The 21,682-nt window shown below is 46.3% G+C and overlaps 3 protein-coding genes and 1 long non-coding RNA gene across 4 annotated transcripts in view; 2 read left to right on the top strand and 2 right to left on the bottom strand.

Moving 5' to 3' along the window:
- Positions 1-14,451: 14,451 nt before the first annotated feature.
- On the top strand, positions 14,452-16,682 carry LOC309347250. The gene is made up of 3 exons (XR_014158883.1): positions 14,452-15,911; positions 15,947-16,026; positions 16,226-16,682. It is a non-coding gene; the product is annotated as an uncharacterized lncRNA (long non-coding RNA).
- SMPD3 (sphingomyelin phosphodiesterase 3) overlaps positions 16,217-21,682 on the bottom strand; it is a 251,449-nt gene continuing 245,983 nt past the window's right edge. Inside the window, exon 10 of the transcript XR_014158881.1 lies at positions 16,217-16,227. The gene's annotated coding sequence lies outside the window, so the exon portion shown is untranslated. The remainder of the gene's footprint in view (positions 16,228-21,682) is intronic.
- Positions 17,869-20,106, bottom strand: TMEM30B (transmembrane protein 30B). The gene has a single exon (XM_081871604.1). It carries the CDS (start codon positions 19,940-19,942, stop codon positions 18,860-18,862), a length of 1,083 nt encoding a protein of 360 aa, XP_081727730.1. The 5' UTR covers positions 19,943-20,106; the 3' UTR covers positions 17,869-18,859.
- LOC309347231 (receptor-interacting serine/threonine-protein kinase 2-like) overlaps positions 20,426-21,682 on the top strand; it is a 28,736-nt gene continuing 27,479 nt past the window's right edge. Inside the window, exon 1 of the mRNA XM_081871579.1 lies at positions 20,426-20,555. The gene's annotated coding sequence lies outside the window, so the exon portion shown is untranslated. The remainder of the gene's footprint in view (positions 20,556-21,682) is intronic.

Here is a 21,682-nt window from a genome sequence, read left to right as displayed (position 1 = left end):
CAGGCACACAATGACAGGTGTGCCGTACCACTTTTTGACTGCATTCCTGGCCCAATGCCAGACAAACCTGTTTTCCTCAACAAATGCTGAATTGGGTCCAAATTCTCTTTCTCCTCCCTCTAAAAACAGTAAAATAACTTGCACAATTTCAGCTTTTGCATTTTTATTTTTATTTTTTTAAAAAATAGGTTACTACTGGACATAAAATGACCTTTGTGATCTCCATTAGCTGAAGTTACTCATGCCTTTGACATCTAGAGCTTAAGTCTCACCGAGATGGTAAACTTTGGGATGGGGCTGCAACATCTGAAACTGCAGGTGAGGGCTTGTGGCAGTGAATGCAGTGAAAATCCCCTGCACATAGGAAATGAGCAATGTCAGGCAGAAAAGTGCAACCACAATTATTGGGAGGTTAGAGCAACTGCCCTAGGAGGGAAAGCTCTTTTGCTTAGGGAGGGAAAGTCAAGGAAGGTGGTGGTGGAGGAGACTTGGAGGTGTGTAAACTTTTGCACAGTGTGGAGAAAGTGGAGAGAGATTCCCTATCCTCCTATTTTACTAGAACCTGGGGGATCATCTAATGAAGCTGGATTTTGGAAGATTCAGGACAGACAAAAGGAAAGACTTCTTCGCGCAGCTCACAGTTGCTACCACCAGGGGCAGCAATGGCCATCAACTTGAATGACCTTAAAGTGGAATCAGGCAAATCTGTGGTGGGAAGATATCAATGGCTGTTAGTCATGATGCCTACATATTTCCTCTAGTATCAGAGGTGGAACGCCTTTGAATACTAGTTGCTGCAGAACACAAGAGCTACTTTTACCCAGAACCTTTAGAAAAGCAAAATATGTACATGTCTCTTTCTTCTCTTTCTGTCTCTTGAGGGGGAGAGAGGTTAACTTTCCCAACCTTTGCTTTTACACGCATGTGCGTCACAGACAAGACAAGCTGGAACTGCAACAAAATGCTGTAGTGTGGAGTTGCAACACATGTCAACTAGGCAAAAGCACTCAAAGAAACCGTGGAGCAAGGCCAGTGGGTGGGGTGAGGCTTAGGGAAAGAAGATGGCTAAGAGAGAGTCTTGAGGGTAGGGGCAGGCAGCCTGCCCTGTTTTGCCACCTGAGGCGAAACAGGAAGGTGCTGCCCTGCACTTGAACCACATACGCCCCTTGCCAGCCCCACCAAAGCCTCCTGGGGGGGGGGGCACAGCTGCAACTTCCAGGCCACATGAGAGCCCCATGATATTGTGTAGAGGCCTCTGCACAGAGCTCTTGCCAGATTTTGCAGGGCTCTCACAAGATCTTGCTGGAACCCAGAAACTGCAGTAGTCGCTTCTCCTTGCAACTGCATTTTAAACTACCAATGTGTGTATAGCCAAATTGTCAAGACTAATGTTCAGCCCAAATCTAACCCCTTGTTTCTGGAGGCCATTAGATCTCTGTGGCTAGTTGACGAGTGTGCTAGGGCCCCATTCAGCCTTCTCATTACCAGGCATGATGTTTAACAATAGTAGCTTTATTATAATTATTCTTTACATAACACTGTCAACGTAAATGGAGCTTTTTAAAGCTCTGTGAGCAAATAGGACAGGCATCTGCTGAAAACAGTTTGCAATCTAGATTTTGATGCTTGGGGAGATGATGGAGGGGAGAAGGGGGAGAAATGAGTGTCACAGTGGATAACAGACAGAAAATGCCATTCCCCGGGTGCGGATGGGGGCTCAGATTGTGATGTGGATTAAATTATTAAGTCAATGGCTTTGCAGAAAGGGAGGGAACTGAAGAAAGAGAAGCAAAGCTTCTAGAGTGAAATCTCCCAAAACAGAGATAAATTTGCATATCAGCTATTGAATGTAAGCTGTTTGAGGCAAAGACCTGCCATTCCTCTCTCCCACAAATATAACTCTGCAAAGTGCAATGTACATTGGTAGTGCTGTATAAACAAGTCAAAGTCCTTTGAAAGTGTTTACACTTGAGAATGAAAGCAAACATACCAACAATGATATTCAATTTTGTAGCTCTATAAGGTCTAGGTGAAATGCAGCCAATGAACTGCAAATAATACAACGTTTCCATCTTTACATATAATCTTCTGGAGAAGGACATTTGCCCTGATCCACAAGGGAGATACATGCACAAAGGAAACTTCTGGTGTGTAGCTGATGCAGATACTTACCATGTATCTTAGCGCTCATCTGAGCCTCATTGAATAGGCTGGATGGTACTTTTAAATGAATATGAGAGGTGCCTCTAGCAGCTCCACATACAAGCACATTGTGCTAACCCAAATAAGATGTTGCCTGAGTTGTCCAAGGTGGCAATTGGGACTCTGTTCTTTATTGATCCCATTCCTATATGCATGGCAATTTCCTATGCTGGGAAACACTTGTTGTGCCATGTTGAAGTTATGCGATAGTGCTCCACAGGGATTTATTTTGTTCTCTCTGCTGTTCTGCATTGCATCAGGGATCAGGAACCTCAGGCCCATGGGCCAAATGTGGCCACCTAGACCTCTCTATCTGGCCCTTGGGATTCTGCCCAGGCCACACCCTCCCAGACCTCAGACCTCCCTGGCCCTGCTCAGTGCCTTCCTCTGGCGATTTTACCTGCTGGAAATGGGTCCATGAACTCTGATAATACGCCTTGCTTGCCTGGATAAAGGATGAAGAATGGTGTGCATCTGGGCACATGGCCCCCGGGAGAGACTGTGGCCCTTGGTGTGAAGCAGGTTATCCACCCTGATCAACAGAAAACTTTTGAGTGAGATCATTCAGCTTTTTGGAATCACATATAACCTATAACTTGATGTAACCCAAGTTTATTGCAGGCTTGGTGAGGGAGGTGGCCTGTTGAGAGTCAAACAGACTCTCCCAAGTCAAACAGACAGGCTTGGGTGGCCATATTTGGTCCCTGGGCCTGAAGTTTCCTACCCCTGCAGTAATGGATTGGATGAGGCTATTAAACTGAGGTTAAATTCAGAAAGGTCAGAGGCGCTGCTGGTGGGTGGTTCAGACAGGCTGGTGGTACAGATGGTGGTAGGTGGTGGTCAGCCTCTTCTGGACAGGGATTGTACTCCCATTTAAACTGGATTTGTTTTTATAGCTTGGCAGTGCTGTGTCAGATTGTGAGGGTAACCTTGGTGCAAATCCCCACTTCTCCATGACACTCAATAGGGGCCCCAGCAGCGTTCTTCACAAATCTACCTAATGAGACCCAGGCAAGATAAAGACATGGGAAAAGAGGACACCATGTTGTCTGTTATTTGCTCCTTGAAGGAAAGGTGAGATCAAAAGGTGAGAAACAAATAAACCTTGGAAGGTCCATGGCCTCTACCCTTGGGGAACATTTATCTTCCAGGGCCAGCTAGTCAATTGTTAACAGAGCCAGGAATAGGGAGGGCTTTAAGGTGAATGTGGCAGACCCACCACATCACTCCATCTAAGTTTAGAATCAAAGAACCATAGAATGTGGAGTTGGAAGGTACCCTAGTCCAATCCTCTGCAATGCAGGACTTTTTGCTCTGTAGAGATATGCTAAAAGAGAGAGAGAGGAAACAAACACCCTTATTGGAAATAATGCCTTGTTGAAGTACAAAGAGCATGAAAAACTGACCTACACAGCTGCAGTCATTGAGGAAAGCCAGCTTTGGCAAAAGCACCATCTTCCTCAGGGCCACAGAAGCAGGTAATGCAGCAAGCCAGGCAAAGAACTTCAGAAGCACCACCAAAGCACCCAGCTAGCTAGGCTATTCAGGGGAAAGGGGGAATACTTGGAAATACTTGCTTGGATCAGAGCATCACAGGGTGAGGAGCTCCTATATAAGCTCACAGAATGAATTGCTCTCACCTAGGGATAGATGACGTCGATTTTGGTTTCTCACAGTTTCTCATTTTTCTGGTGTGAAGTTCAGCTTTCCATAATTCTTCTTCAGTTTGTGAAGATTATTTTTTAAAAAGCTCTCCATGAAAATTCATCAGCATTTTAGTTTTTCTTCAAATCTATGTATCTTTTGTTGGCAATTACAATAGGCACATTTTTATTTTATTTTTGCAAAGCAATGCATCACAGTATAATGTGTCACTGCCTGTTATTTTCACTAATGTATATATTTGTATGCACATTTCACTCTGGTAGACACACTTGTGTACATAATACTTGGCTGGTTGACTGCATTGCAAAATTCGGAGAAGTGTGCCTTCCAAAAGATGGTTGTGTATGGTTTCAGAAGGCTTCCAAAACATGGGTTCACGGGTTGTTTCAGAAAGTGCTAATTTGATAAGTTTGTCTTTAAATGCAAACTGAGTTGGGCTTCTCCTCCACCCCTACTTTCATTCTGCCTCTGCTTGACTGACCTGAGGGCATTGACAACAACTCTGCCTCAAGTGAAGCAGGAACATTTTGCTTTTTCATAATAATAAAAAAGGTTTCCTAATCTTGTTATGTCACTGAGTGCTCCACCCTTTTGTACTGTGCCATTATTAGGATTTCAAGGAACTTGGCTTTGCCATGAAAGGAGGCAAGCAAGTTATGTAAGACATCAGAGTCTGGTTTCTTGGTTAGGGATCACAGAGCTTGCTCCCATGACAACCATGTAACCAGACACCTAGCGGCAGGGAGCTGGACAAAAGCTTCTTCAGAAATCTTTGGGGTGCGGCTCAAAGATGGAGCTCCGAGGTCAGCTGAGTACATTGATGCACTCCCTTTTGTGTTTTGTTTTCCTAGCAGCAGCACTGATGCTTGCTAAATCCAAAGCATGATAAAGCTTGTATACAGAGAAGAGCCTTTTCTGTCTCAAAATAAGGAGAAGGGGTGGAGGTAAAGAATTCACCGCAGCCATGCAAATACTGAAGCAGTAGCATGTCTGGGACCATGCAAGGACTTTCTTTCAATCAGGAAACTGGTCCACCTAGCTCAATATTGTCTACACTGACTGGCAGTAGGGATTTCAGACTGGAGTTTCTCCCAGCCGTATCTAGAGATGCTGGGAACTAGGCCTGGGACCTCCTGTATGCAAAGCTGATACTTTACCACTCAGCTGCTTCCCTAGTAGGCACCAAGTTCAGTCCTCTAACATCTTGCCATCATTTGCACTGGGACTTGAGAGAATCTGGTCTTAGAAAAAGATGTCGGCAAAAAGAATTCAACCTGTTTACTTTAAAATACAAGACCAGAACATTTCATTTCAACTCTCCCATGTGTGTGCATTTCCATGGTGGCCTCATTCTCACTGAGGTTGTCGGCTTCTGTCTAAGCTGTACCCCTTTGTGCTAATGGTGGAGGCTCTAATGACTGAACATTGTTCAGTAAAACAACAACAACAACAACAACAATTCCCTAAACTTCCCTAAACAGGGCTGCCTTCAGATGTCTTCTGAAAGTCAGATAGTTGTTTATTTCCTTGACACTTGATGGGAGGGCATTCCACAAGGCAGGTGCCACTACTGAGAAGGCCCTCTGCTTGGTTCCCAGTAACCTCACTTCTCACAGTGAGGGAACCCCCAGAAGGCCCTCAGTGCTGGACCTCAGTGTCAGGACAGAATGATGGGGGTGGAGATATACTGGGCCGAGGCTGTTTAGGGCTTTAAAGGTCAGCACCAACACTTTGAATTGTGCTCGGAAATGTACTGGGAGCCGATGTAGGTCTTTCAGGACCAGTGTTATATGGTCTTGACAGCCACTCCCAGTCACTAGTCTAGCTGCTGCATTCTGGATTAATTGCAGTTTCCAGGTCACCTTCAAAGCTAGCCCCACGTAGAGTGCATTGTAGCAGTCCAAGAGGAAGGTAACTAGAGCATGCACCACTCTGGCAAGACAGTCTGGGGGCAGGTAGGGTCTCGGCCTGCGTACCAGATGGAGCTGGTAAACAGCTGCCCTGGACACAGAATTGATCTGTACCTCCATGGACAGCTGTGACTCCAAAATGATTCCCAGGCTGCGCACCTGGTCCTTCAGGGGCACAATTACCTCATTCAGGACCAGGGAGTCCCCCACACCAGCCCGCCCCCTGTCCCCAAAAAACAGCAGAATCAGTTTTCCCCAGAGCAAACAACACCCACCTGGTCAGCAGCAAGACTGCCTACATGTTAGCCATGTGCACATCTATACACCTGAACACAAGGGGCTAATGAAAGGCAAGCAGATTAGTCCATTCAGAAAAGGAGAAAGAAAAAGGAAACAAAACTGACAGTCCTTCACTGCCACCCAGTGGTAAAAAAAATACAGCACAATTTAAAGAGTTGCTTGCAAACAATAATAGAAGTTAATGGGGTTGTGTGGGCTCATTGGAATGAATGGGCATTAGTCACCCAGAGCCATCATTTTCAAAGGGCTTCCTTTGATTTCAGGCTAGTTTCCCTTTGCACCTCATCCACACTGAAGCAATCCTCCAGCTGACCAAAGCTACTTCAGCGTAGAGGGCTTGGTGTCACTTTACAGAGGGTTGGAATGGCCCCCTTGGTGATTGCTAGGCCAATATCTGTGTTCTCTTGCACCCATTGTATGTTTTGATTTTTCATTATCTAAAGGGTAACTGATTCACCATTTCCTTTCCTCCACAGCAGGTCAGTGTCTTGTCACTGCCTGCCACCCCAGCTAAGGAAGACACGTGTCAGATAGTTAACTCTTTGTCAACAAGTGGAGCACTTATAACAGCTTCCATAGTGCTCTGGATACAAACATGCATGCATGCTTCTAGCCTCTAAACAGCTGTCCACAGGTCTAGGCCCTGCGGAGCAGTTGCAGCAACAGTGGGGCCCTGCTTCTCTTCCAGCTTAGATACCCTCCTCTGACAGGTCGCACCCATGACCTGAGACTTCTCCTGCATGGAAGTCACTGCTGCTCTTCTCTCTTCAAGCTCCTTCAGGTTCTAGGAGACAGCAGGGCAGGAGAAGGTAGGGAGTTGACTGACCCTTCTCTTGCCTGAATAGCTTCTTCTTCCTCCACCACATCCCGTGTGGCTTCCTCCATCTCAGACTGCCCTGACTCTTCCTCCTCCCTCTAGCCGGGCTCCTGCCTTGCGGGTGGCACCAAGCCCCATAAATCACTGGGCCCCTCTCCTGGGTCACACTCCTGGCCCCCGACACCCCCACATGTCCTATTTTTCCATGTATAGGATGCCCCCATGTATAAGACGGCCCCTACTTTTGGGGACCCCAAATTTAGAAGATGGGCCTATGCACTATCTGTGTATAAGACGCCCCCAGATTTTTAACCTTATTTTAAAGTGTAAAAAAAAAAAAATACACAGAAAAGTACGGTACTCTTTGGAGCCCTGCCATTATCCCACTGGAGCTGTTTGGCCGGTGTCAAGTACAGGGGGCAATGCACTGACCCCAAACTGAATGAGCTGCTCACCTGATGGGCTTTTAGCCAGGTAGTGGGGGGACCTGTGGGCCTCCAGACATTACTGGACTCAACTTCCATCAGACCATGAAGATGGCACATGGTCAGGGATGATGATGGGAGTTGGAGTCCAGCATCCTGTGGAGGCCTGCATATCATCTGGTGCCCAACTCCTGATCTCAACTAACCTAAAAAGCATCTAGTCTAAACAAAAAAGAGTAGTGTGTAGGGGAAAAGAAAAGGAGAGGCATGCAGGGATGGGGTGAAGTCACAAGAGGGCTCTGCAGCCCAACAGCTGAGGGTCAAGGCAGACTTCAAAGCTAAGCTCACATTATCCTGTTGCTCCAATGATGAGCTGGGCTTCCTGTTTCTGAACCAAGACAAGAAGTGGAGTGCTGTGGGTGTGTGCCACAGCTCAGCCAGGTTTTTACTGCTGGCATACAATTCTTTCACCCCAATGGTAAGGCAACAGAAAAAAGAGTGTGCAGAGCTCTGAAAGACTACAGACAGACTGCTGCCTGCCATTCCTGGGCCAACCCTGCCATTCAGTAGGGTGAAGAGAACTACTTCAGGTGGCACCACAAGGGAGGGAATAGGTGAAGGCAGGAACTGGTGTCTCTCTGGGGAAACAAGGGGTCCAAGACTCAGAGCATTTTTAAAAATAGAAGTCAGTCTCTAGCCCTCCTAGAATGAAAATTATCTAGCAAAATATCCTTCTAAGTGTGAAATGAGTCACAGACCCCTCAAGTGCCCCTATTTTCCAGGGATAGTCCCAGATTTACAGAAACCTTCCCAGTTTCTGATTCAATCCAGGTATGTACTGCTTTCCTCAGGACGTCCCTATTTTCATTGAAGAAATATTGGAGAGTATGGAGTTATCTGACCCTCCCCCCCACCAAAGCCAAGGAGATAAACAACTATACAACCTGTAGAAGACATTTGAAGGCAGCCCTGTATGGGGAACTGTTTTAATGTTTTATTATGTTATATGTTGGAAGTTGTCCAGAGTGGCTGGGGCAACACAGTCAGATAGGCAGGGTAGAAATAATGAAATGATGGTGATGCAGGAGGAATAGGATGCCCCTATTTTCATCAGATCTGGAAGTTTTGGAGTCAGCCTGATGGCTCCTGGATTTCGGAGCTTTTAACCAATGAGTAAAGTTAGAGCTGTGATTGATGAGGGAGTTGTTTAGACACCAGATGATAGGAATCATTGAGGTCCTACAAAGCTGGCAGTCCCTGGACCTGAGCAGGGTTCCAGTGGCTTGGAGGCAGTTAAAAATGGGGTAGGGGAGGAGATCTCAGGACCTGGGTCACCCCCTGCCAATGCCCCCTGTTTGGTGAAGCATTTGGAAGAAGGAGAAGGTTGTTAGTGCAATCAGTCTAATGCTTATTATTGTCAGATCGCAGCCTGTGTCAAGTTAGGAAGTGAGGATCGTTCTAAATCTCAGGGATATTACGGCTTTCAGTTGTCACTCAGGATAGGTCTCAGCCCTTTTGCAGGTATTTTCTGCCTGATGTCTGTATCTCCTTCCTCTCTAATTCTCTGCCCCCTGACAGCCACAAAGTGCTCTGATCCACCCAGCCTGACCTGTAGCAATTCAGGGCTTTCTGCATTCAACTCGTCCAATGCCCCAGTTCCTCCACATATGCCATATTTGGCTCTGATCGTAGCCAAATCCAGTGCATAACAGAAGATAAATAATTCCAATGTTCTCCATTCTTGCAAGATCCTGTTCCAAAGGAACTCATGCAAGGCTTGTGGCTGTGTTTTGTAACCTCACATGCTACTATGCTCAGACCATTTTCTGTAAATGTTTTCTAATCCTGTGGTCAAGCAAGAGCTACCATACTGCAGAAACCGGGGGGGGGGGGGAGAGACACAGAGAAATATAAAACTTTTCAGATTGCATCACCTAGTCAGTCTTATTCTCTGTTTAGTGATGTCACTCTAGGGGGGAGCTGGATCTTAGTACTACCCAGGGCCCCACTGAAATCTGAGAGTCCAAAGTCCACAACTGGTACTGATCACCAACTGTAACAATGAATATTTTATTTGGGTCCTTCCTTGTTACGCTGAGTTAATTTCTTACTTCTTGCCCTCCCTAAATATCCTGATCCTGTTATCTATAAAGCAAACCCTACTCCTGTTTCTTGGAGGAGGGAACCTAGATGGCTTGAAAGGGAATCTGCTTCTCCACTACACCGAGGCGTAGGAAGGGGGGAGCAGTGGGTGCGGTCTGCCCCAGGTGTCATGACTGAGGGAGGTGGCAAAATGGCAGGCAAGTGGGCGGCACACCTTGCGCCTGGTGGCAACAGCTCTTCTGACCTGGCGGCAGAGAGCAGCCCTCCTCAGCCGTGGTGAGGCGCACCTGGCTGCAGCAGCTCTGTTGCTGTGCCATGTCTGACTTGGCTGCAGAGAGCAGGAGGAGAGTGAACAGCAGCTTCTCTGCCCCTCTCTTACCCTGAACTGTGGTGCATGGGAGGGCACCCTCCGTGCCCTGCCCCCCCCCCCAGGAACGCGCACACCCTGGGCAGCGCAGGCATATGCTCCACCACTGCCACTACACACTAACAACTTTACATTTGTTCTTTTTCCTGGGGTGTGTAATGGACAGATACGCCTACTCCTTGAAGGTTTCCAAGGTTTCCAATCAAGACTGTGGTGCTCCGCTTATCAGATTATGTTTGGATCACCGCCACAAACAACAGCAGAGACTCTAAGACACAGTAGCTGTTCCCACACTGCTACCATGGCTCTCTTCAGCTGGCTGCTGGTTATCTCCTTGCTATTGTATGGTTTCTGGAAGAATATCCATCCAAAACGATTTCCCCCTGGACCACGGCCTCTGCCATTCATTGGAGACTTGCTGCAGATCAATATGCGGAATCCCTTGAAGGGATTCGAAAAGGTAAGGTTCCTTTTTCTCCACCACCACCACCACCACCATTATCTAACAAAAGAGCTGATGGAGAACAAAGGAAGGTTGGCTACCATTTGCAGGAGTAAGTGCAATTGGAAGAAAGGGCACAGCAGGAGGGTGTGCCTAGAGCTCACTTTTTTGCTTGAGACTAAATATTTACTTTCCACTGGGCACAGGGAAAGTCACTTGGAAGCTATAGCAGGTGGCATTTTACTACCTGCTAAGTTACATATCAATTTGACTCAAGGAAATAACTGAGCATCTGTCTGCAATGAAAGTGTGTATGTGTTTTGTAAGGTTTTTGACAGAAGATGGGTACAGTTTGTGGGGGAATGGCTTCACGAGCCAATTTAGGACATATACCAGGTCTAAATAGTCCCATTGTGGGTTGAAGGCTTCCAAGCATTGATACAGTAGAAGGCTTTATATCCCTCTTATCTTCTTTATTTGGGACGCGGGTGGCGCTGTGGGTAAAACCTCAGTGACTAGGACTTGCTGATCGTAAGGTTGGCGGTTCGAATCCCCACAGCGGGGTGAGCTCCTGTTGTTCAGTCCCAGCTCCTGCCCACCTAGAAGTTTGAAAGCATTTTCACAGCATTTTTTGTATGTGTGTGGGTTCCACCTATGTATCCTTCAAGAGGAGAAGAGAAAAGTAACTCACCATTTCATTTCCCCTTATCTCATGATGAACAGGTTAATGAGAAGGGAACTCAGAGGCTTTGCAGGTGCCAAGGAAAGACCACACGGGCACCATTGCCAACCACAGCATTGGCATACAGAAGCTTCCTTCTGTAGTTCTCTTGTGTTTCCTGTGTTTCTCTTTTCTTTTTCTTTTTGCAGGGAACCACAGTGCTAACCAATATTGCTTCTGCCCTTAATGATGAGTCTCAAGCGGAAGTACCCATTTGAGTTCAACCCCTCCAACTTCCTGAGCAAAAATGAGAGTTTATAAAACAGGAAGCCTTTCTCAGCCGGTAAATTATTTCTCTCTTTCTAACTTCTAATCACTTCTTCAGCAATGGTAGAAAAATGTATCCCAACGATCAAATAGGTCACCTTTGGGACACTCTGTACCTGCATCTATGAAAGACCTGGAACATGTTTATTTACAGGATTTTCACACTGTCCATTAACAATAAATTGGAGGAGGAGGAGGAGGAGGAGGAGGAGGAGGAGGAGGAGGAGGAGTTTGGATTTGATATCCCGCCTTTCACTCCCCTTAAGGAGTCTCAAAGCGGCTAACATTCTCCTTTCCCTTCCTCCCCCACAACAAACACTCTGTGAGGTGAGTGGGGCTGAGAGACTTCAGAGAAGTGTGACTGGCTCAAGGTCACCCAGCAGCTGCATGTGGAGGAGCGGAGACCTGAACCCGGTTCCCCAGATTACGAGTCTACTGCTTTTAACCACTAAACCACACTACACACTGGTGTAGTGCTCTTGTGCTCATTTCCTGCTTGTGGGTTTGCCACAGGCATGTGGTTGACCACTGTGAGAACAGGATGCTGGACTAGATGGGACACTGACCTAATCCAGCAGGCTCTTCTTATTGTTCTTCAGTTATCTGGGCAATGTATATTTGAGTGTGAACACACACACACACACACACACACACACCATAAAACGTAAAAATACACTATGAATGGGGGGGACCCCACTTCAAGGAAACCAATGTTATGTTTTTATTGTACACCACATATACTGCAGTATTAAACGGGATGTAAATTATTAAAATAAAATAAAAAATTGAATCAAGTATGCAACAAAAGAAACAGAATGCCTGAAGACTAAAAAGTGGACAACCATGAGTTTTCATTTCTTCAGGTGAATGAACATGTCAGCTGGCACATGACAGCCAGACAAAACTGAACTCCCAAGCCAGCCCTGTTTTGTTTTTGTTGCTTGTTTATTTGTGCTATATTTTTCCACATGCACCTTGGTTTGACAAGGCTTCCAAGGTGGCTCACAAAAAATACAAAATTATTTAAAAATGCTACAATTGATATCACAATTAAATCAAAATTCTTTCCATTTATTTCTTATTCACTTGTAGATTTATGAAGTGCTTCATAACCCAAAGTCCTCAAAATGGTTGACAATTTGATAAAAATAAGATAAAAAGATAAAAGGTTACAGTTTCAGTAAAACTGAAACTAAAAGCAATAAAACCAATTCCACAATTGTGCAAACAATATTCCATAAAATGAGTGGGTCATGCTTCAGTAACAGTCTTCTGAAATAAAAATAAATAAATAAAAATCCTTCCAGTAGCACCTTAGAGACCAACTAAATTTGTTACTGGTATGAGCTTTCGTGCGACAGCAAATACCAATAACAAACTTAAGTGGTCTCTAAGGTGCTACTGGAAGGATTTTTTTTTTATTTTGTTTCAACTACAGCAGACCAACATGGCTACCTACCTGTAACTTAAATAAAAAATGTATTCAGTAACTGCCTAAATATGCTAGGCACTTGTCTAATTTCAGCTGGTAAATGGTTCCAGCAGGATGGGTCTGCAACATTAAAAATCTTGTTTCTAGTACAAACTACGGTAAGTATCCATCTGGGGCATATGGTATTCTCCACAGTGCCCCATCTGAGCAGTGCAGTTGCCAGGCAGGCATATATGGTGGGGGGGAGTGGCCCTTTAGGTAACCTTGTCCCAAGTTGTTTAGGGATTTAAATTCTAAAGGCAAAAGTGGTAGTTTCTCTATTTATCTGACATACCTGATGAAGACAATTATACAATTCACAAAAATCAAGGATGAAGGACATCTGGCTCACAAGCCAAAGGTGGCCTGCCTGGAGTCTCAATTTGGCCTGGGAGACTAGTTACCCAAACCATGCCCACCTGTCCTACACCTGATATAATATGCGACATCAGGGGCGGGATGGCTCTAAAGGAACAATTGGGAGTTTAATGTGAGCTCCTAGTCATTCAACTTCTGGAGCAAGGTACGCTCCCATCTTGAAAACTGGAAAGTCAAAGAGTAATGTGGAGCTGTTTGCAAAAAGGCTTTTAAACAGCCCCAAAACTGCACTTTGTAGCCCCTAAAATTGCAGCTTCAAAGGGCAGTGTCATTCAACACCATTGTGGTGTCAGGCAATTGGTAGGTAGGCAGCTCTGTCGACTAGTCAAATTTGGCCCACCAAGGCTTGGGGAGATAAGAATCTGGCTGAAGGGCCAGAAAAGTTTCCACACCCCGTGATAAACATTGGTGCTCATAGACCTCACTAGTCCTCATCTTTCCATTTTCAGGCCTGAGAGTCTGCTTAGGAGAGAATCTGGCTCAGATGGAGCTGTTCCTCTTCTTCACCACTATTCTGCAAAGCTTCCAGCTATCACAGCCAGACAAGTCAAGAGCACTCGACTTGACACCTCACTTTGGCCTCACACTGTCCCCATCTCGCTTTAAGGTGTCATTAAAACGTCACCAGCAAAACGAACAGCTTTAAGTGGGATTTGGAGCCTTATTCCTTATAAGCAAGGGTCATCACAGTTCAGAATCACAACATAAGCAGAGTACATTGAAATACTAAATTAAAAAGTGCAAATAAAAATAGTTAGATGACAAGGGATGATCCGGGGTGCTGTAGCAACCAATTTCTTCCATCATTAGAGGGTTGAGCTAGAATGAACTTTGTGCCTCTTTCCAATTCTGGGATTCCTCTCCAGAAAATTGGCAGAGCAGAATGCATTAATTTCTCAGAACAGAATCTAGTTTTTGTATGCCTTCATATATCACAAGATTTCCATAAGAGCTATGCTAGCCTGGATAGCTCAGAGCCTGGTGCTGTTAGCGCCAAGGTTGCAGGTTCTATCCCCATATGGGACAGCTGCTTATCGCAGGGGGCTGGACTAGATGATCCTCGGGTCCCTTCCAACTCTATGGCTTTTCTCACACTGCCAGTTACAGATAGGTAGCCGTGTTGGTCTGTCATGGTCAAAACAAAATAAAAAAATTCCTTCCAGTAGCACCTTAAAGACCAACTGAGTTAGTTCTAGGTATGAGCTTTCGTGTGCATGCACACTTCTTCAGATACACTGAAACAGAAGTCACCGGACCTTTCTATATAGTGAGAAGGTGGGGAGGGGTATTACTCAGAAGGGTGGTGGGAATGGGTGATTGGCAGATAGCTTTTCTCACACTGCCAGGAAGGCAAGCCGCACCTGGCCAAACTCCCTTGTCCTCACTTCCTTTCTCTAGAACAGGGTTTCTTAACCCTGGCTGTACCATTGAAACTCCTATTGCCCTGCCTAATGACTTGGGATTTGGAGTGGTCATGCTATCCAGAGTGGCCCTAGCCTCAGTTTGAGAATTTAGGTTTGGACAAATTTTATTTGTAAAATACTTAATATACAAAGCTCATATAATTTCAATACTGTTCTCATGAGTCTGCAGTTATTTCCCCCCAAAACAAATGCATGTATAAGCCTGAGTCTGGCATTTTTATGCAAAGGCTATTCTGACTTTTTGACTATATTCTGCTCCCTTGCACAAAAAAAGGAAGAGGCTATGTAGGAGCAAATACATCTCCTGATAATATACCTCATTTTCTTTGACTCTGAGTAATGTTTATCCATGTGACATAGTTCTTCCATTTCAAGCTGTGGTTGTGAAAGTCTCCTATTCTGCCACATGTTGCAAGTATTTCTTAAGGAAAAAAACACCACAAAAAGCAGAAAAGTCCCTTGGCTGATTTGCAGTAGAAGAAAGGGAAATGCCCAGTTTCTGTAAAACACACATGCTGCTTACATTCTTTCCACAGGACATATAGAGCAGTTCACTCTACTATCACCTCTATGGAAATGATTAACTTCTGGATACTGCACTTTGCTAAGCAATATATTTATTGCATAACTGAAGAAAAGAGGGGAAGTACTTGAGTGTGAAAAGAGACTTCCCAATCTGCATTTTATTTGTAAACCAGGTGGGGTGAGGCTTTTGTTTCCTATAAAAATACAAAGGAACAAGAATGTACATAACGTTATCTGATGGATCAGCAATTATCAGGCAAAAGGGTGGTTTTTTTAGGAGCAGGGGGAAAATTCCCAAGTTGCATGAACAACAGTCTTCTGCTCTGTCCAGAGTAGGTGACAGCATGGGGTTTTTTCCAGTAGAGGGGTGGGCAAAACTTTTATTATTCACCCACTCCGTTTTGCAGCTGATCATGACCAAAGATTTTTTTATTTCAATATGACTCAGTTTATTTTATTTTTATTTATGGAAAAGAAAATAATTAAAAACTGAACATCCCCCCTCCCTTTCCCCAACCCAAAGGCAAAGTTTAGATGTAAACAATAATAGTAAAGTTAATGCAAGCACTGAAGTGCATAGAAACTGAAAGCTGCTAGTACAGTATCAATAGGTAGGAGACTGTTAACACAATCATATATTATGGAATGCAGCAGATACAGTCTGTTCTGGAGATACTTTGTTTGCGTGCTGTATGAATGGCCACCTGTCTGCCATGAGGGAATCAAGTGTTTTACCCTCTAGCCAAGTTTCGCCTCAGTTTTTCAGAGTGCTATGTCCCAAATTATGTTGTACCATTTTTGTGTATTTAAACTCTTTGCTTCTTTCCAATTTCTACCTTTCAGTATTCTTGCTGTCATTAATAAGTAACCAATGAAATGAGTTATCCAAGCAGGGTAGACCTGGATACAAAGGGTTGCAGCCAACTAAGTCCTACTCAGAGTAGACCTAAATTAGCCATTGTCTATTAGTTTCAGTGGGTCTACTTTGAGTAGGATTAGTGCACAACCAGTGGCGTAGCGTGGGGGGTGCAGGGGGGGCCGGCCGCACCGGGCGCAACATCTGGGGGTTAGGGTTAGGCGGCACAAATCCACGGGTTAGGGGGCGCAAATCCAAGGGTTAGGGGGCGCAAATCCATGGGTTAGGGGGCGCAAATTACTTGCCTTGCCCTGGATGCTGACAACCCACGCTACGCCACTGTGCACAACAGAACTCTCCCCACTTGGGAGAGAAACTAGAATTCAGAGAGAGACTGACTGCAAGACTGGAAGTAGAACAGAGGTGGGGAACCTCAGACACAGCAGCTAAATATGGCATTCCAAACCTCTATTTGTCTCTCAGAACTCTCTGCAGGCCACATGCCTCTCCCTCCACACTCCATTCAGGCCTTGTTGCACATCTCCCATGAGTGGTTTTGCTTGGCTGGAATGGGTCTCCTCTGCTTTTCTGAATGGAGGGCAATATGGTGTGTATGTGTGTGTGTGTGTGTGTGTGTGTGTGCACGCACAGAAATTGGTGTACTATGCAAAGATAACATTTATATTCATTGCTTACTTTTGGCTCAGGCTGGCTTGTTAACAATAACATGTGATGTAGCTTTCAGGTGTATGATAACCTTTGTGACTGTATTGGCAGCTATTGTTACATCTTGTTAACGAAGATGTAACAATAGCTTTGTATTGTTATATCTCTGGTTAACGAAGTCTGATGAAGGCATTCAAGCAACAGTTCAAAACTGTTCCAGGCGTGTTTTGCAACAGGGAATTTCATTACTGTGAGCAGTTTCTGAGCTCTGGGTGCAGTACTATGCCTAAGATTTCAGATTAAAACTGCCACTGCTGGAAGGAAAGGAGGACCTTTTTCCACCTCGCCACTTCCAGCCACTCTCTGGCTGGAGAAGGAACCCTCCTAAGAATATTGGGAGGGGGCAGGGGAAGTAGGGCTTTGTTTTTTGCAGTCTTTACATGACGACTAGACCATGTGAAAAATGAACATAAGATTTTAGCTGCAGTTCATTCATTTTCAGCTTTGTATTCTTGTTATAAAAAGTGTGCCTATTACAATCCCATCTACGTAAAGTTAAAAAAGGAACAGACCTGGAAATTTTGATCACGAGTCTCCTGTACCATGTCCATTTCAGCCACTTGAGAACCAGTTAAAACCATGAACCTCTTTAAAAGACTGAATACATGAGGTCAGGCTCACTGGCAACCTCTTTTGGTCATGGCAGCTGGAAAGCAGTGCCAAAACTTGCCAACAACCTATGGTTGGTTCCCACCACTGCTGCCATTTCTCCTGGGTGCTGGAAGAAAGAAGCCTTTTGTGAATGCCAGCAAATTGGATTTCTTGCATACCTCACACATGTAAAGTTTTCTTTTCACTCTACATGCTGGAGGATGCACAACTACATCCAAAGCTTTTGAGTTCCCCCTTGGTAGAAGGGCTCATTTCACACCGTCCATGCCTAGGGCTGTTCAGATGCTATTTCCACTCTTTCTACAAAATGGGCAAAATCAGGAAGGGTCCTTGTGCTTGGATGCTTCATCCTCCGCCTATGCATCACACTATATGCTGAAGGTCACACCCAAACTGGGATGTCCCACAATCATTTTATCACTGGATATGCCTTCCACATACAGCCTGGGGCGTGGGGTGGGAACAAGTGAACTCAAGTGTATCTCCAAGCAATGTGATTTCTTATCCATTCATATGTCACTGAAAACCAAGCAATCTTTTAGTGTTCTATCACAACCAAGTCTTCCTCCTGACTACATTTTGCTTAGCTGCAGTGAAATAAGTAGGACTTCCGGCTAGGTGGGTGAGTGTTTTGAAATGGAATAACACTAAAATATGTTTCAGTTCTCAGTCATTCAGATTTATTCAACCTTCTATGGAATGAGAATTTTAGAATGTGATTAGTTACCAAAAAGCATGATAGAAAAGATATTTCCAGTCAGTTGTCTGCAAGCAAAACAGAACACTAGAAAATCAGCATGGGTGGATTTCCTATGCATGCTCTCCCCCCCCCCCCCCCAGTAGCATGCTTACCATCAATTTCAACTGGCATGTCTTCATAAGTGAATGAGAAGGCTAAAGTAACTGATATCTTAAAACCCAAGGCATCCAAAGATGGTTGAATCCCAACAAAGAATTTAAAATGCATTATTAAGCAAGTGCAGCTGGCTCATAGTCATCACAATAAAGTATGAAGAATGCTGTAAACTCCACCAGTGAACACACTTTGTGTATCACTGCATGTAGAATCCCCCAGGTTTCTACATCACTTCTGAAGTTAGCCAGACAGCATATCCACAGAAGACTGCTGTAAAATAAGACACACGAATGTATGATACTACATTCAAGTCATTCCAGTAGGACTCTCAACCTGGGAACAATTCTGCTGGAGAACAAATCAAAATGCTGAAGTATGTCCTCAGTATTAAAACTTTGGCACGGTACCCCTTTTCAAAGGATATCTCTTCTCAGTATTCTGAAAACAGGCCATGTTTCATAAGCACTAAACAAGAGGAGAGTCTCCTGTACCCTTAATTTTACATGGATTTCCTTGGGGGCATCTCTGTTGTGAATAAAGAAAACCATGGTTGGCTATCCTTGGCAGAAATACCCCAATGTCTGATTTATAGTGACTGAAGATGGCAGCACACACATTCTCACACACAATTAGAGGCATCTATTTGATTCTTGACTACTCTGAAGATGAGGCTTCTTTTTTAAAAAAGAAAGGCTACAAACTAAGTTCAATTCTAATACCAGAAGTATTCTGGCCAGCAAACTTTCTGCAGCAGTCCTCCCCTAAACCTGTTGACTGCCGGAGTCTGCTCCATTAATCGTCCTCATTTTGGTGCCGATATTTCAAATGCACAACTAGCATGACAATGCCAGTGAGGATGCAGGCTGAACCACAAACGAGATAAGCAATGCCCAAGAAAGGATTCTTTCCCCCCATCCAGGAAAGTGTGCTGAAAATGACCTTCTTGCCACCACTGAAAGAGAGGACAGGGTAATTGTAGGTGACATTGAGCTGGTATGTGCCACGGGGCAACCCCACAGAGAAATTCCCCTGGCGGATGCGGGCGTACAGCTTGCGGAAGGTGGGCAGGGCGGCGATGCGCATCCACACAATGAAGTCCTCATTGACAAAGCCCGTGTTGTTTGGGCCCGTGTTGTTGCCCAAGTCATAGACTGGGTAGGGCCAGTTGGGAGGCTTGGTGGTGTTCTTGAAGGCCAGTGCCAGGCTCCCATTGACCAATTCGGGGTTCCGGAACTTGACGTTGGTGTCGGTCCACCAGGAGATGCCTCTCTTGTCCAGGGGCACAGAGACCATGGAGCCATTGCGAAGCACTTGGTAGAGGGCGAAGGTGTCATTGAAGAGGCTGTTGGCGATGTTCCCGCAGGGTGCGATGGGGAGCTTGTGGTTCTTTTGGTAAGGCTGACACTCTGTGACGGGGTTGGTCAGCGCCCAGGAGTCCCCGCTGAGCTGCGCGTTGTCGCGGGAGATGCTGTAGCGCCGGTTGTTTTGGTAGTAGTTGGAGAGCTGGTAGTAGAGGCAGACGGGCGCAGGGTAATCCATGGGCAGCTCAAAGCGCAGCACGCAGGTGCAAGGTGCATGGCGGGTGGGGCTGCTGGTGACGTTGGCGCAGCGAGAGCAACTGGAGCCTGGCGCGCCGGTGTAGTCGAGCTCCAGCTCGTGGATGTCCTCCGAGGAGAAGTGGAGCCCCAAGCCCAGGGCCAAGAAGGCCGCGCCCAAGCAGAAGAAGAGCGGCAGCACCGTGCCGGCCGACAGCAGAGGCTGCCAGGCCGGGAGTCGCTGCTGAGTGAAGGCCGTGTTGTCCGGCTTGTTTTGCGCCGGCGGGCCGCGGGCCGCCGGGGCGTGGCCGCCGCTCACGTCGTACGAGCCCGAGGCCATGCGGTCGTCGGGGTGGTCGACCTCAGCAGAAGCGGCAGGCAGGCTCGGCGGGAGCCTGACCTGCTTGTGAGGGGAGTAATTGCGCGCCAGCCTCTCCCGCGGCCACCCGGCGATGGGCTGGCAGGGAGGAACGCGCGCTCGGCCCTTCGCCGGCCAGTCAGTCCGTCTCTTCCGCTAGTCCAGGCAGCAGCGGGTGGCCTCGGTCTGCCTGCGACACCGCCCCGCAGGTGAGCGGGGCCACGCCCCCAGGGACGCACAGGTGAGGGGGGCGCGCGACCGCGCGTACTCCGAGCTACCATCCAAACGCCTTTGCGCGTGCCCTTGCTAAAGCGCGCGAGGCGGCCCTTCAGCCTACCCAAGCCCAGGTAGCGGGGCTTGGTGGACCCCGGGTTCCGTTCCCGCGCTTTTCTCTTCTTCTCAAGCTCCGCCCCTGGCGACGGGCCCAGGGAGAGACGTCCCGCGGGCGCCTTCTTACGCACCTGTGGTGATCTGGCCCGCTGGAAAGTCTGGGCGGGGCGGCGGCGGCGGCAGGTACTGCTTCTCCCGCCCAACTCTGCCAACTTCCACCTTCGTGGCCCCGCCCCGTCGGGACTGAGGTGCTGACGCTGCTCAGGTAAGACGGCGCGCTTTCGGCTGCGCTCCTGCACCTTGTTGGGACTCAGGAGGCATGGCGGCCACGCGCGGTCCGTCCCCGCCCCCCCCCCCCGAGGAATATTTATATTCATTTTGAAGAATTTCATCTTAAGGAGAGCATATTGATATTTTGAATAAACGAACACTTAAAATAACTCACACCTAAGCTAAAAAGGTGTGAGCTAAAAAGCTTCTGAATATACTTTCCATATGTTTATAAACCACCTTTCTTCATCGTGAAACCCAAGTTGGCATACATATGCTTTACAGACACTGACCAGACCCAAACCTACTTAGGTTTACTTAAATGGTGACTTCACCTGCCTTCAGACCAGCCGGTAGAGGGACCTGTGGCCTTCTTCGTGCAAGGTTGACACCCAAAGAGAAATGCTACCTGTAGCAGACAGAAGGCAGTGTTCCCATGTTGCCACCCACAAAGCTTTTTGCCATGACTGAATCTGCTTGGTGAATAAGTTGCTGCTACTGAGCGTTATTCATTTCTAAAGCATTGCTTTTGCAATATAGGAAGCAGTCTCAAGTCAAACCATTGACCCATCTCATTCCATATTATCAGTGTCAAGGATGAGCAAACTTCAGACTTATTGGATCTTCTTTGGGGTATTTCTACTAGAACTCAAATTCTGCTAACCAGAGCCATGTGTAAAAGACACAAAAAGAATGAACGAACAGTGTGCCTTTGAGTCTCAGGATTGCTTTTCGGTACTAGAACTGAATTTAGCTCACAGTACTTTTACACAAAAGTCTACTCTTGGTTTCTCATGTCAGCAACCTGATTCAGGTGGAGAAAAGTTGTTTTGTTGTTGCTATCATTTAGCAATTGCAATCCCTTGCCAATCTCCTGCAAAGCAGCCAGAGATCAGCCAGTAGGTTTCAGCCAGGAGCTCTTTCTCAGCCTTGCATGGAGATACAGTGGTACCTCGGGTTAAGAGCTTAATTCATTCTGGAGGTCCGTTCTTAACCTGAAACTGTTCTTAACTTGAGGTACCACTTTAGCTAATGGGGCCTCCCACTGCTGCCACGCGATTTCTGTTCTCATCCTGAAGTAAAGTTCTTAACCTGAGGTACTATTTCTGGGTTAGCAGAGTC

Source organism: Podarcis erhardii (genome assembly GCF_964252035.2).
Source record: "Podarcis erhardii genome assembly, chromosome: 7".
In the NCBI taxonomy this organism is placed as follows: Eukaryota; Metazoa; Chordata; class Lepidosauria; order Squamata; family Lacertidae; genus Podarcis; species Podarcis erhardii.
The sequence above is the reverse complement of the archived record's forward strand: the minus strand, read 5'-3'. Positions and strand labels throughout refer to the sequence as shown.